Below are 15,330 nucleotides of genomic sequence, written 5' to 3'. Positions count from 1 at the left end.
CAGGTCTCTGTCAATTTCATGAGGAGTGGAGAGGTGTGGAGATTGGTATTACTTTTCCAGTTTAGTGAATTGAAAAAAGGCAACCAAAGAAGCTACTGTTTTATTATTATTGCTGAAAATAGAACAGTTAAGGCTAATGGGTCTCAGAAAATATAGTTTTTCATATTTGCCAAAAATGCGAAATGAAGGTTGGCTTTAAGTGTAAGCCAGTGAAGATGCCAACCAAGTGATTTTGTAAGCCAGCAAGTTCGAAAGTATGTAGACCGATACTTGCATTCTGTTTTTGATGGAAAAGTGGAAAAGGTTAAGAACGATGTTAAAATAATACTAGCAGGATTTAACTCATATAAGAGGTCAAACTTAAAATAAAAATGAACAACTATAAATAAGAATGGTGTTGTAACCACCCCTAAAACTCCCTTAACAAGAATAATTTCATTGGAAATGAGTTGTAAAGGGATCAGTGTGTTTTTTCCCCTTTTTATTCAAACAGTTAAAATATTAACTGTTTGTTGAGAATTATGGTCACCTTTGCTTATATAATGTAGAAAGCTGAGATACGGGAAAATGGCGGTGATCCCCCCGCGTGACAATTTTTTTCCTTGACCGCTTGTAAAGTTCTTAAAGTTTATAGTGAAAATACAATTTGCCTGGATAATTCTGCCCTTTAATCTTTATGCCCTTTAAATTTTGTCCAAAATATCTTAATCATATAAGTATTCCTTTTTTAGGCAAATAACATTGGTTGCAGACGCTCTGCGATTAGGAGGGGCCATTCTGAGCCATTATCCAGATATGCTTGCCCCTCAGCTTCTAAGCAGACTCCTTCCAGAGTCAATTGGCCATAATTTAGTCAAAGCACTGCTGAAGCAATGTGACCTGGAAGGACCACAAGATTGTGCTCTTATCCCTGTTGCTCACTGTTTGCATACTCCAGGGGGACCACTAAAGGTAATAAGATAGATCTAAATATTCACTAGAGCTTTTAGCTTCAGGTTTTTAAATTGGTAGAAAAAGTTGGAGATGGAGGCTTCTTCAGCTTTAATAAATATACATTCTCTTTGATATTAAAATCGGTTTTTACATTTATAAAAAGGTCCTTAATATTTTTCTTTGTCGATTCTTCTTCCTCTGCTTTCAGTGACTTTCAAATGCAGTGCAGAAGTTGAACTCGGTCTTACACCTGGCATCATGATTTTGAATTTCTCGTTATTCCTTCAAGATTTCCTATTGGTGAATTTGACTTTAATAAAACTAGAACTATAGGTGTTTTTTTTTTAAAGAAGGGGAAGATCGGTAGGCTATGCATTTTCTATGGTATTATAAAAAAATTTTTGTTGTGCAGTCAATAATTATCAAGATACTGAATATAATCACTGACCTAAGCTCTTTTTTGTACAGTGCTCCTTTGGACATTCTGCTAGACAAACAGCAAATAACCCCGATGGAGATATATGAACCACTTATATTACTGTAAAGAGGACAGACGTTTCTCAGTGTAAAGACCGCTTGCATCTGACTGTATTTAGAAATCCTTTTACATTCAATGATGATTATGTAAAAAGATTATTCTCCGATAAAATTATGCAACAGATATGCAAAAAAAGATTATTCCCGGTTAAAATAGTGAAGGACCCAGTTGGACTAATTTTCTGCCAGTGCCTTACGGAAAATTGACCGTTTGCCAGAAAAATATATCTATAGTTTTGTATTAGCTGTCTTAGTCTATTATTGCCTATAATTTATGTTTCGGTTTTTCTTTGGGCATGAGAGCAGGGGCCAAAGATTTTTCCTGCGGGACTGGAGAAACTAATACTTTTTCTGCTTTTCTAATCAACTTTCCTCTGTATTGAGAATGTTTCTAGTATTCTTGAAATTAGGGAGGGCACACAGCCACACTGGCTCTTCCTCAGAGGACCTGACTTCTACACCATATAAATTTCATGAAGGCACTAAAATTTTGCAGTGAGAAATCTGAGCACTGTTTTATGCAGATGAGCTGAAAATCTTTTCAGTGAGTTTTATAAATTAGCTTTGAGACCATTCTGGTTAAGCATAACATTAAGAAAAAATGTAGGACAACGAAAATAACGAGAAAACTCACAGCAAGTGAAAACAGGAAAGAATGCAAATATTTCGGCCGAGACTTCCAATCAGCTGTCAATCTCTTATTGTCCTACATTCCCTCCTATTGTCAATGAGTTTCATCCTTTTATTTTTGCCTCAAACTTGTGTAACGTAATAGAGGATTTGGGGAGGGGATTGGACTAAAAACGTTTGAAAATTCGTATCAGCTATGTTTCATTTAAATATATTTTCTCCTTAAAAGATAATAAAAATAAAATAATATTAAAAGTTCTTTTAAGCGTATACGTAGACGTGCTTTTTAGACGGTCCTTTAGACGTGCTTTTTATGTATAGAACTGTTATTATCCATTGAAAACAACCCCAACATAAATCCAGTCAGTGCTAAATTTGTACCAAAACAAAAAAAAAGGTGCTAAGAGAACATGGTAATTCTTCACTAAAGTTCTTCACTTAAAGAATACCTAGAGCATTTTAAAATATTAAAAAAAATAAAAAAATATTGAAATATTATTGTAGAGAGATATAAATTATTAATGTGTAATGTTGATTGATAGTTTCGTAGTTTAATGATAAGACACACTCTTTTTTAAGTACTCCCTTGAAGGTCATCAGTTTGCAGTGTTTGGATTCAAGCTCACTTCTGACTGCCGTTACATTGTATCTGTTTCTAACAAATTTTTAACATTTGACATGTCTACAAGTGACCTGGCAAGAGCAGTAGCACCTAAGATCAGGGGCATATTCCAAGGCTTGTCCTTAAGCCCAGATGACAAATATGCTTCTGCTTGGACAAGCACTAATCAGGTAAATTATGCTTAATTGACTTACAGCTGCACATGTTATATGTACATATACATATTTATATATATATATATATATATATATATATATATATATATATATATATATATATATATATATATATATATATATATATATATATATATATATATATATATATATATATATATATATATATATATATATATATATATATATATATATATATATATATATATATATATATATATATATATATATATATATATATATATATATATATATATATATATATATATATATATATATATATATATATATATACAACTACATACGATTTACAACTACATATATTTATTATTACATGTAGAAGTAAGATGGTTGTCAAGAGGGCCAAGTTTAAGAAGATTATTGCTATTAAAGGGCAAAATCGTAGTATTTTTAAACGAACGAAAATGTGAACTTTCTGCTTTTCTTCAAAATGACTTACGGCTATCCAAGCTCTGTTATTTGTCAAATATCTTTGCGAATTTAAGCAATCTCTACTTGTCTCTTCAAGAAAAAATTGCGATATATTTACTTCGAATGATTAAATTGAGAGTTTTATCAATGGATCGACATTTGGAAATGTAGTGTAGAAAGAATTCGTTCAAAATGTTTTCAACTGTCGATAATTTTATAATCGAGGGAAATCATTGTATAACTTTTATCGCAAAAACTATTGTAGATCACTTAAAAGCGCTAAAATATTGATTTCAAACGGGTAGCTTGGTTTCAATAACCGTTCTGTCTTGACGTAAGTGAGACTGATCACCTGGCACTTAAAGCTCAAGAGGAATTTGCTGAGTTTTCGAATGGCTCAAACCTAAAACTACAATTTCCAAAAATCCCTTGACTGAATTCTGGATTGGAACTAGAGCTGAATTTCTCACAATCGCTGATATGGTGCTAAATGTTCTTCTGCCATTCAGCACTGTAAGATTCTCCTTTTTCTAGGGCTAGAAACTAAGTTTGGTTGTTGCCTTAAGCAGATTCTGGGTAAACTTCTCCCTCTAAACGCCCCTTCTGAACATATTAAATAAGTTTTTAATAGAAACATATTATAAGTTCTTAAAGAGTTCTTAAAGAAACAATCAATCCATTGGTAGCACTCTTAACAGAAGCAGATTAGTTCGAATAGGTACTTTCCAACGATGTAACCACAAAGTAAAATCTAACACAAATCTTGAGTTATTTACTAGGGTGATCACAGCCTTATGTTGCGATCAGAATATCTATTAATCAATCAGAATAAATCCAAAAATTATGTTAAATTATCCGAGAGAACTCAACGCTTTAATAAACCAAATGGGTAAGTTCCCAAAAGGAAAGATAAAGCTCTGACTAAAGTTAGGGCCAAAACAGGAAAACTCGAAGGATTTAAAAAACAACTTAATACAGCATAAAAACAGGATATTTCGGTTTAGATAAAGTGACGAAAAGGTTTTATATTATTATTTTGCCTTTATATTCAAAAAAATTGAGACAAGGTAGGTGCTTGCCATAATTGGTAAAAAGGTTACTTACCAAGGTTCTGTTAAACTTTCTGTTAAAAGGTAGTTTTCCCCAGAATTTTCGGTCTTGATTCTAAAAGCTTGAAATGTCGTGACACTTTACGATATTCAACTTTGTTTTATATAACTATTTATTATGGGTTCAAAATTTTGTTCAATACTTTAAATAAGGAATTTACGACTAGGTAATTTGTGATGGCCAATATACAAAGCGAAGGTATTTTCAAGTTTAGGCTAATTTGAAATAGTCGGTGTATTTCTGATCTATTGGAGCAAAGGGGATTCCAACTTTTATTGTAATTGAGTTACTAAAGTTACACAAAAATAAAGCTTCTTTACAATCTTCCCCACTTTAATTCTTTGCACAATTTTGTTTTAAAAGGGATAAAAGAAAAGAAACATGCATTTACTACGAATCATTTTAACTCAATTTCTCTGTGTGCTACTTCTATATGGAACCCCTGAGGCCTTTGGTCTCGAAAGTCTCTCTTTAGTTTTTCAATTTTTTTTTTTAATATTGGTTCTACTAATGAAAGTTCTACCATGGACAAAAAGTGCAAAATTATTGAGTAAGCATGTCCAATATGTTGTTGCATGTTTCCTTTTTTCCTTCTTGCAAGGAAACTTGTATTTGCCTCACTTCCTCCAGGCCAGTGGCTGAACTATAACTATTCTATAAGTAAATAGAAAGTAAATATTCAATTTTGTCTTCCTAATGTAGTAGAACTTATGCGAAGTTCTCAGCCAGAATCGTTATGAGTTTATGTGGATATTTTTAACCTACGGCTTTTCCCCTGTCGGCCTTGCGGAATCTGAAATCAAACCCCTGCTCCTGTGTTGTCAAGCAGAGATTAATCAACTCTGCGTTTACTTTAAGGTCAAGTTTGAGCATTAACTTTAAATAAGGAAGATATATTAATTTGCCTGTACGAACAACTGAATTTTATTTCTATTATTTGGGCTATTTTCAACCTTTATTCGCAATTTTGGTGTTTGACTATTCAAAGTGAAGGTTTAAGGCATATATTTTTTATAATTAGAAGAGATGGTAGCTTAATGGTTTTAGTCCTTTATACTGAACTAGGCAAAGGTTAAAAAGGACTAGTAAAGGTAGAAAAAATACTTGAGAACAAATTAGTATTAATATAAGGTTTTCAAACTATGCTTCAGGAGTTTCAGTTTTTCGCTTCTGTAATTCAAGCGTGGCGTTAAATCAAGTATAATGACGGCTCAGTCATAACTCTCGCCTTTATTGATAGTTATAACTGTACTTTGGTGAGGAATATCAGAGACATTTTCCAAATTATAAGTGAATGCTTGAAAGACTATTTAAAGGTTTCAGAAGGTCCAGTAACAATGGAAGACGACTAAAGGCAAATAAAAAATATATTCCAAGAGGAAAAATTTGTGCTCGCTATTTCTTTGAAAAAAAATTACGAGGTATTGAGTACCGAGAACGGTATCCTGAACATTTCGAACATACTGAACTCACAAATTATTACCAGTTTAAGTTGGTGTGGAGCTACATTACAAGGAGTCACTTTTATATAATTCCCATAATCCGTATCCTATATTTGACGGATATTCTATGTCCTATGGACTGTGCCTTTTTATTTCAACAGTATTCTAAATCCTACGGGCAATGCGTTTTACTCTCATCAATGTTCCTTAGATGGTGCTAATACAAAAATTTTACTAATGTGCAATGGTCACTATTTGCGCTAAGTTGCAATTTTCCTGTGGTATCAATTGACCGAATATGAAAGGGATCACTAGGGAAAATATTCTCTCTAAGAATAAGGTAGATAGCACTAACTTTATATCTTCTCAAATAGAGGTCACAATTCTTTACTGCTCTTCAACCTGACAGTACATATTTTCAAAGATACCCCATTGTATTAATTTATTTAAGGTTTTGACAGATCTCATTTGGGCACCTAGAAAAAGACCTGAGTATATGAAACAGATGACCCCACTAACTAGTTTTCTTTGATAAAATGATCTTAAACTGACATGTCTGTTTTCTTTTGTCGGAATACTCCATTGCATTCAATAATCCATCCCCGAACCAAATGGAGATCTCCTAACCTTTAACAAAAAGGATTATTTCCTTTCCTAGATTCGAGATTTCTGGTTCTGAGCTCTACCCAAAATGTCAAATCTTGAAAATTTTTCGATATCCTGCGGATCCCCCTTTTGGTGTCCAGGTCTCTGAGTGTTTCAAACCTATCCCAATTCTCTGTGCCAGCAGTTCCTTCCCGAATGCTGGTTTTCGCAAGTTCTACCGCCAGAACTTGTCTTTCTTGCGGTTTACCCCTCTTCGCGTCTAGATCCGTGGGTGTTTCGGACCCAGCCTAATTCTTCGTGCCAGCAATTCCTTCCCGAATGCTGGTCTTTGTAAGTTCCACCACCAGAACTTGTCTTCCGCCTCCGCCAGACTTAGTTTCATTCCCCCCGGAACTGTCCCACCTTCGGTTCCACACGTGTTGAACCGACTCGTCTCATCCTGATCTCACCCAGTTTGCCATGAATAGATCCGGTGGTCAAGCATCTATCCCTGCCGGGCCTGTTCCATCTCATAGAAGGACAACCCCCTTTAGTAGCCTTAAAACTGAGTTCACCCCTTTCCGATGTTTCGTTAGTCCCGGGAATGCTTTAACTAACTAAAATTGACTCAGATCCCTTAAAGCAGGGGTCTGCAAACTTTTCAGCCTCAGGGCCATACTGATTACCCCAGTAAGTTCCGAGGGCCAAAACAATATTGTCATTGTTTCCGATGGTAAAAAGTGAAATAGTTCACTGATGAAAAAAAATACGCAAGTTTAAAAAAGGCTGCAGATCAGACTAAAGTCCGCAAAACCGCAACACTGCATATTATTAATTGTTCTTTCATTATCTGTAATTTCTAGATTAGTCGTAGAGTATGAGCCATGAGGAGTAACGTGACACGACATCTGGTGGACACAAGCGGAAACTCACTTCTAGATGGTAGTAATTGGAATATATAAGAAGGCTAGTGGCGCAACCACAAGTCAGTTCCTATGACACTGTTGTGAAATAAAATAGTGTGTACCTCCTTACAACGTGTTTGTGCGTGTTTAAGTTTAAGACATCTTTGTAACAGTATTTTGATTTGAATTGTTACTTTTGTGCATGATTTAGTAGAATGGAAAAGAAGCGAAAAATTGATAGTGAATGCAGAAAATTCAAAGATCAGTGGAACATTCAGTATTCGTAATTGATTCCAGTAACAAGGCGCTATGTTTGATTTGCAATGAAAGCATAGCCGTTCTCAAGGAATATAACATTAAACGTCATTATGAAACAAAACATTTTCAAAATTACTCAAAGTATACTGGAAGTTTGCGGACAGAAAAATTCGAAGCTATGAAGCACGGATTGAAAACGCAGCAATCTTCATTTACAAAGCCCAAAACTGAACAAGAGGCTGCAACTTGTGCAAGCTTTCGTGTGGCTCTTGAAATTTCGAAACGTGGAAAACCATTCACCGATGGAGAAATGATCAAAGAATGCATAATTGCAGTAGCCGAAGAAATGTGCCCTGATTGGGTAAATTTATTAAAAAATGTCAGTATGTCAGCAAACATTGTGGCTCGAAGGGTAGAAAACATCGCTGAAAATATATCCTCTCAACTGTTCGACAAAAATGGACATGTCGAGTGGTTTTCTTTGGCCTTGGATGAGTCAACGGATGTGTCAGATACTGCTCATGTATTCATTTATATTCGAGGAGTAGATAAAAGCTATGAAGTGCATGAAGAATTTCTTGATATGTATAGTATTCATGGCACAACTACCGGTACAGATATTTTTAAAGGAGTTGAAATGGCCATTAATAAAAAGAACCTTCGATGGAAAAACTTGAAATGTATTACAACTGATGGAGGCAAAACATGAGTGGGAAAGATAAAGGAGTGGTCGCTCTTGTGTCAAAGGCTGTAGAAAATGACGGTGGTTCAAAACCATTTGTCTTACATTGTATCATTCATCAACAGTCTTTGTGCGGAAAATGTTTGGATATGTCTGAAGCTCTGAAACCAGTCATATCAACTGTTAATTTTATCAGATCTTTTGGGCTGAATCACCGACAATTTATTGAAGAGATTGGAGAAAATAACTTACCTTATCATATTGCCGTACGTTGGCTTAGTTGTGGGAAAGTCCTTCGGCGCTTTTTGAACTTCGAGCAGTGATCGAAATTTTTTTTAATGAAAAGCATCGCCCTCTTACTGAATTACAAAACAACACATGGCTGTGGAAATTAGCATTCTATGTTGATTTGACGAAACATGTGAACAAACTGAATTTGAGATTGCAAGGAGAAAACCAGCATCTTCCTGATTTATACACTAATATCAAATCATTCCGGAAGAAATTGATACTGTTTTAATCGCAACTACAAAGTAAATGTTTTTCACATTTTAAAACATGTGAAATATTCAGCCACATCACTGAGACTGGGTTTCCTATCGATTTTGCAATCGAAACTTTGAGTGCTTTGAAAATAAATTTTGATACTCGTTTCTCGGACTTTGATGCCATTGCGAATCAAATTAAGATTTTTCAGAATCCTTTTGATACTGACATTGAAACCCTAGCCCCAGAACTTCAAATGAAAATGATTGATCTACAGTGCAGTGATATAATTAAGAACAAATATCAAAACTCATCTTTGTTGAAATTTTATAGGAGTCTTCCACTGACACAATTCGATAATTTGCATAAATTTGCTCGTGGGCTGTTTTCTGTTTTGGTACTACTTATTTGTGTGAGAAGACCTTCTCCAAAATGAAGTACACAAAAAATGTTTACAGATCTAAATTAACTGATGAGCATCTTAAATCTCTTTTAATAATTGGTACAAGTAGAATTAGTCCTCAACTACAAACTATTGTCAGTGTAAAATCTCAATTACATACATCTCATTAGTATTTCACATGTCATTATGCTTGTGTTTTTATTTAAAATGTATAAAATGTTAGTTGGATTCATTTCAATAATTTGTTAGTTATTATATACTGAACTTAAATTTTCTTTATCCAACTTGTTAGTTATTATATACTGAACTTAAATTTTCTTTATCCAACTTATCAAATAAACAATAACAATAAGCCTACAACAATGTTATGAGCTCATGACCATATCAATGTAGATGTCATATTAATAATTATTCAACATAAAATTAGAATACTTCAGTAAACTAAATTTAATTTGCTATAAGAAATATGTTCTCTAAAAGGAGTTTCCAAGCATGCTAGCTCTCCGCGGGCCGGACAAAATCTGTCCGCGGGCCAGATTTGGCCCTCGGGCCGTAGTTTGGAGACCCCTGCCTTGAAGGATCAACCCAACCCAGTCTGGCATGAATATTTTTCAATACCTCCCTTAAGCCTTTTACGTTTTCCATAAACACTTTGGAGAGCATTCAAGATTAAGGGGATATTTTCCAATTTTATTGTTTCCTTTACTGCTACTCCAATCTCTCGACCCTCTGTTTGAAATTTTTCTATTTCCTCTTTACTTATACAAAAAATCAATAGGGTTCTCGTTCCTTACTGGTGCTAATTTTTCCACTTTCAACTCGTCAAGATTAAATAGACCGATTTTGCTAAACAATAGGGTTAGGGGCTGTAAATTTCTCTGCTGTGTGAATTTTACTCTGGAGTTAGCTCTTTAAACTCCAGGGGAAGTCATGTGTCTTGACTCAACTACCTCCTGCTCCCAAAATACCTGGCGTACTAGTACTAAAAAAACTTAAGCTACAGACGAAGACTCGTAAGGTAAAAAAAGAAAAAAATTCTTGACTAGTAAACACTGTCAAAATTACTAATCAAATGAACACTTTTCAAACTTTTCCGTCACTGATAGGCCAGAAACAACCACCGAAAAAACTGAACACACACCTTCATGGAAGAGAAAGAGAACTAAATTTGACCAAATTTTATGAATTTGTTTATCTGCCCTCACTTAAACGGAAGTTGTAACGAACTTGATCACCGCTGACACCTGTTGTAAGATTACCCTTTTCCTTGGGCTAGAAACTAAGTCTGGTTGTCGCCTTAAGCAGACTCTAAGTAAACTTCTCTCTCTAAACGCCCCTTCTGAACATATTAAATTCTATAGATAAACTTCTTCACCCAGAGTTCTTAAAGAAACAATCAATCAGTTGGTATTCTTAACGGAAGCAGATTAGTTCGAATAGGTACTAAGAATTCGGTGACAACTTGATTCTATAATTAAACTCAATAAGAAGAGGGGAAAACGTTGAAATTCGTGTTGTTCTATAAGCCCTTCCCAACGGTTCTCCCCAGATTTGATTAATCTAATATGGTGTGTGTGTCTGTCTTTCCAAAGAGGTCGTTTCTATTGTCCAAGTGTTGTCACCGAGAAAAAAGGTTTATTTTAAGTCTAGGGCTACTGAATATTTCTGATTGAATAAACTACACTTGAATAGCTAGTTAAGGCTTGAATCTTCTGGGATTAGAATCTTTTAGTCCAAATTATCAAATCAGGTAAATTCTACTAATTAGATTTGTAAATGGGAGCACTACTGTTACAAGTTTTACTTGATAAGTCAAAGTATTTCAAATGCTATGCGAGAAAATAAATTAAAGATGAGCCAAAACTCGGAATAACCACAGTTAATTAGACACAAATTTATCAGTTTAACCCAAAACAAGGTATTTTCGAATTGTTCTTGTAACAACAATTAGTGTTCTTTGGACCTCAGATAAATTTTAACTTCAACAGGGAAAATCCTTGATTGAATTTCCCTAGACTGAAAGGAACTTAAAACACTTACTTTGACAATAACACTTCTCTACCTCTAGCCTCTTAGTATATACTTGTCAGCTAGCTTGGCTGTATACACGGCCGAGAAAGGGGTAGAAGGGGGATAACTTCTCTTCTGGATTCACAGTCTGTTGTACATACCTTATTGTACGAATATAGGGGTTAGAAGGAACTGACTTTGGTGGAATTCCAATTTTTGTGCGTTGAAATACTGTGCCTAAGTTCCAAGAAACTCTAACCTGGCAAAAGGTACACATCAGCTTTTAAGGGTTTCACTCCTTTTTTGTGAGTTTTTCCACCTTAAACCTCTAGCTATTCAAAGCTTATTTCACCAATTTTAGGTTTCTGAAAGAGCTCCTTAGAGTTCCTATAAAAAGGGCAAATTAATTAATCTGCGACTGGATTATCGTTCAGTGGTTTTTATTTGGACAGATCTAGGCTTAACTGGGAAGAAGTATGAGGAAGAAATCATAAAATCCGTGACCGAATAAAGAGATATCTAAGAAGGATATTAGGCTATTTAAAAGGTAACCACAGCCTTCTGTTGTGGTCTGAATATACTTTAATGTGATGTCTTAATGAGAGGAATTAAGTCGTGGGAACTATACCACTCCAACGATGTAACCACGAAGTAAAATCTAACACGAAATTCGAGTTATTTACTAGGGTGATCACAGCCTTATGTTTTGATCAGAATATCTTTTAATCAATCAGAATAAATCCAAAAACTATGTTAAATTATCCTAGAAAACTCAACGCTTTAATAAACCAAATTCGTAAGTTCACATAAGGGAAAACACAGCTCTGGCTAAAGTTAGGGCAAAAAAAGGGGAACTTGAAGGATTTAATTGACAACTTAATTCAACACTGAAATAGGATGTTTCGGTTTAGACAAAGGGACGAATAGGTTTTATATTATTATTTTAACTTTACATTTAAAGAAATTGAGACAAGGCAGGTGCGTGCCATAATTGGTAAAGAGTTTACTTACCAAGTTCCTTTCTCGTCTCCTCTCCTCACAAAATCACCCAATTTCTCTCTGATCCGTGTATTTTTATTCAATTTTGTACTTAGTTTTGATTCGCTTAGCGAATTTTCTGTTCTATCCTTTTAGCCAATCCCCACTTTCTGTTAAAAGGAAGTTTTTTCCAGTATTTGGGCCTTGATTCTAAAAGCTTGAAATGCCGTAACATCTTACGATATTCAACTTTGTTTTATACAAAACTGCTCCGGATTGGGTCTTCAACTATTTATTATGGGTTCAAAATGTTGTTCAATATTTAAAACAAGGAAATGTCGCTTGAAAATTTACGACTAGGTAATTTGTGTTGGCCAGTAAACAAAGCGAAGGTATTTTCAAGTTTAGGCTAATTTGAAATAGTCGGCTTATTTCTGATCTATTGGAGCAAAGGGGATTCCAACTTTTTCTGTAATTGAGTTACTAAAGTTACATGAAAATAAATTTTTCTTGCGACACCATATATTTGTTGAAGTTACTTTCTCAGTTTTAACACGTATTAAATCCCATTATCATCCAGCGCTAAAAAATATTGAAGAGGCCTTACGTCCAGCAGTGTCAAACATTCCACCAAGATTCAATATGTTTTGCAATAAAAATAAGGACATCCATTTCATTAAATTTTTTTTTAGTTTTAATTTAATATGCACCACTCAGTGACTGCATTTGAATATATTCGAGTAAATTAGGACGGTTAGAATTCCCTTTAATTTAAGAGAATGAATCAGAATGATCTACCCAACCCAGTCTGACATGACTGCCTCTCACTTTTTTCATAAACATCTTGGGGATCATTTAAGATTAAGGGGATATTTTCCCCTTATGAAATAATTTGCTAGAAAAATTTGCTCAAATCCTGTTATCAATTTATTATTCTGAGTTACCACTATCAGTACATCCAATACTACCAGCAATTAAATTGTGAACCATATTTACTTACAGTTTTTGATATTGAACATGTTAACAAGCGAGATTGTGCTGTTAGATAACCCTCTTCCTGAATCAGAAGCTATCCAGGGTCTTCACTTGCTTGACACAAATCTCATCTTGTGGGGATTGACACGGTAAGTTTTTTATGGTTATTAGTTTAAATATGATTTTAAAGAAAAACGAATCACTAATAAAAATAAAACTTAAAAAAGTTAAAGATGCTTTGTCTCCAAATGTAGAGGAGGTCAGTGTTGACCCAAACACAATTTTTTTGATATGGTGTATCCTCTAAGCACTTGTTTTTGGATTAGATTGGTTGGATTGGAGGGCTTTAATGTTGGTTTGTACACCATGCTAAACGCTTAGACTTGGAGTTTTTTTTCTCAAATATATATAAATTTATAAATAGCAACAAAACAAGACTTCAGGTATATAAAATGACAATCAAAGTAATATAATAACAACCAATTCATTGTAGTCTGTACGAACTCGGATTGTATTCAAAGACTTATCCCAGGTTGGCGATTTCTTGTGCCTCACATGCTTCGTGGGCGAGGAAGTTTCTAAACCATTTTATCAGCACTGATGTCTGCCTTATCTAGAATATCTAGAAACACGGATTTCTGTCCACTTTTTCTCATGAAGGAAACCCTTAAATTACCTTGTTTGATCATTGATGTTTGAGTAACACGAAAAATATCTGCTCAACACTTGCCAAACACGAGCATCACAAAAATAAAATCGTGTGCCACAACTGAATCGGGAACGAAGGGCTTAATCTCTTCCACATCACCGAAATGAAGTAAGCCATAACTCGACACGTGGTTGATATCAAGATATTCAGTATCACTGCTTTCAGCTATTTTTGATGTCTACCACGCTTCTTTTTGTGGTCTTCTTTGCTTTTGTTTACTCGCTGGCACATTTTCATCTTTTTTAGATGAGTTGGTAATTATTTTGGTGCGTCACGAATAGCGGGCTTGTCACTCCAAAACAGTAGTCTGAGACACAGAGGGAAAATGTCGATTATGTCAAACAGTTCGTGCTAAGGAACTGTAATTAAGGAGCGACGTGGCTGAATAGTAACCGAAACTGTAAGAAACAAAATTTTAATATCAATAGATATTTCAAAAGAATGGGCTTATTATGCTGGTTCCAAATAAATAAAATTCATTAACTTTAGTATTACCCATCAAAGGCTACGAACTCGAGAAAATTTGCATGATTTTTGATAAAGGGAGGAGACACCCCTAAACGTCAAAGAATCTTAATTGAAAATCACATCATATGATTCAGCGCATCAACGAACCATAATGTAGAGGTTTCAAACTTCTATATACAAAATTTTGAGTTTTGTATTCTTTGCCAGAAGAAAAATCACGGATGTTTTTTTTTTATTTTGTTTCTTCTTCTTCTTTTTTCCCCAGGGGTGATTGTATCGAACCAAAGGTTCTAGAACATCGGGAGAGGGGTCATTCGAACACAAATTAAAAGTTCTAGTGCTCTTTTTAAGTGACCTAAAAGATAGAAGGGCAACTAGCGAACTAGCCATCTCTCACGCCCCTTGTTTCTTCAAAATTGTCCGATTGACCCCCCCCCCCCACAGCCCCTGGGGAAAGTTCTTTAAGCTATAAAATTTCCCCATTGTGTGCGTATAATATATGGCATTGGGAAGAGTGCAAACATTTATTGTATATATATATGTGTGTGTGGGGGGGGGGGGTTGAATTCTATGTTGGAAATTTTTTCCACGGGGAGGATACTCCATGGGGAGTGAAGCTTCCGGGGGTGAACTAATCAGGGGAAATTTTACACTCAGGGAGATTGCCCAAATTTTTATAGCCTACAAAATTCTTTTTATTTGTCTTACTTTTTCTTTTCCGACTCCATTTTACGTGTGGAGACGTTAAGGGTAATTATCATGGGTAAATTTTTCCCGAGATTTTCCATGGAGGTGGAGCAGGATATCCCGGCATTATCTAAAAAACGATCAGAAATTAAATAGAATATAGAATAGTTTTATTTATACAAGGAATCGTAGTTTAGAATAAAAATAGCAACTCCATGGCGCTAGTACTTGACTTGACTTGACTTGACTTTGACTTTTATTTTCAACTAATAATACATCATACTTAACTGGCACTTACAACA

The 15,330-nt window shown here is 34.6% G+C and overlaps 1 protein-coding gene across 1 annotated transcript in view; it reads left to right on the top strand.

The window, feature by feature from the left end:
• The window catches only part of LOC148949293 (NACHT and WD repeat domain-containing protein 2), a 293,776-nt gene that overhangs the window by 213,706 nt on the left and 64,740 nt on the right, over window positions 1-15,330 (top strand). The window contains exons 17-19 of the mRNA XM_089092914.1: window positions 732-951; window positions 2,680-2,892; window positions 13,192-13,313. Coding sequence (XP_088949040.1) covers window positions 732-951; window positions 2,680-2,892; window positions 13,192-13,313 — 555 coding nt within the window. The remainder of the gene's footprint in view (window positions 1-731; window positions 952-2,679; window positions 2,893-13,191; window positions 13,314-15,330) is intronic.

This window comes from Artemia sp. Qi Xiang Cuo, chromosome 8 (genome assembly GCF_049724085.1).
Source record: "Artemia sp. Qi Xiang Cuo chromosome 8, ASM4972408v1, whole genome shotgun sequence".
Classification (NCBI taxonomy): Eukaryota; Metazoa; Arthropoda; class Branchiopoda; order Anostraca; family Artemiidae; genus Artemia; species Artemia sp. Qi Xiang Cuo.
The sequence above is the reverse complement of the archived record's forward strand: the minus strand, read 5'-3'. Positions and strand labels throughout refer to the sequence as shown.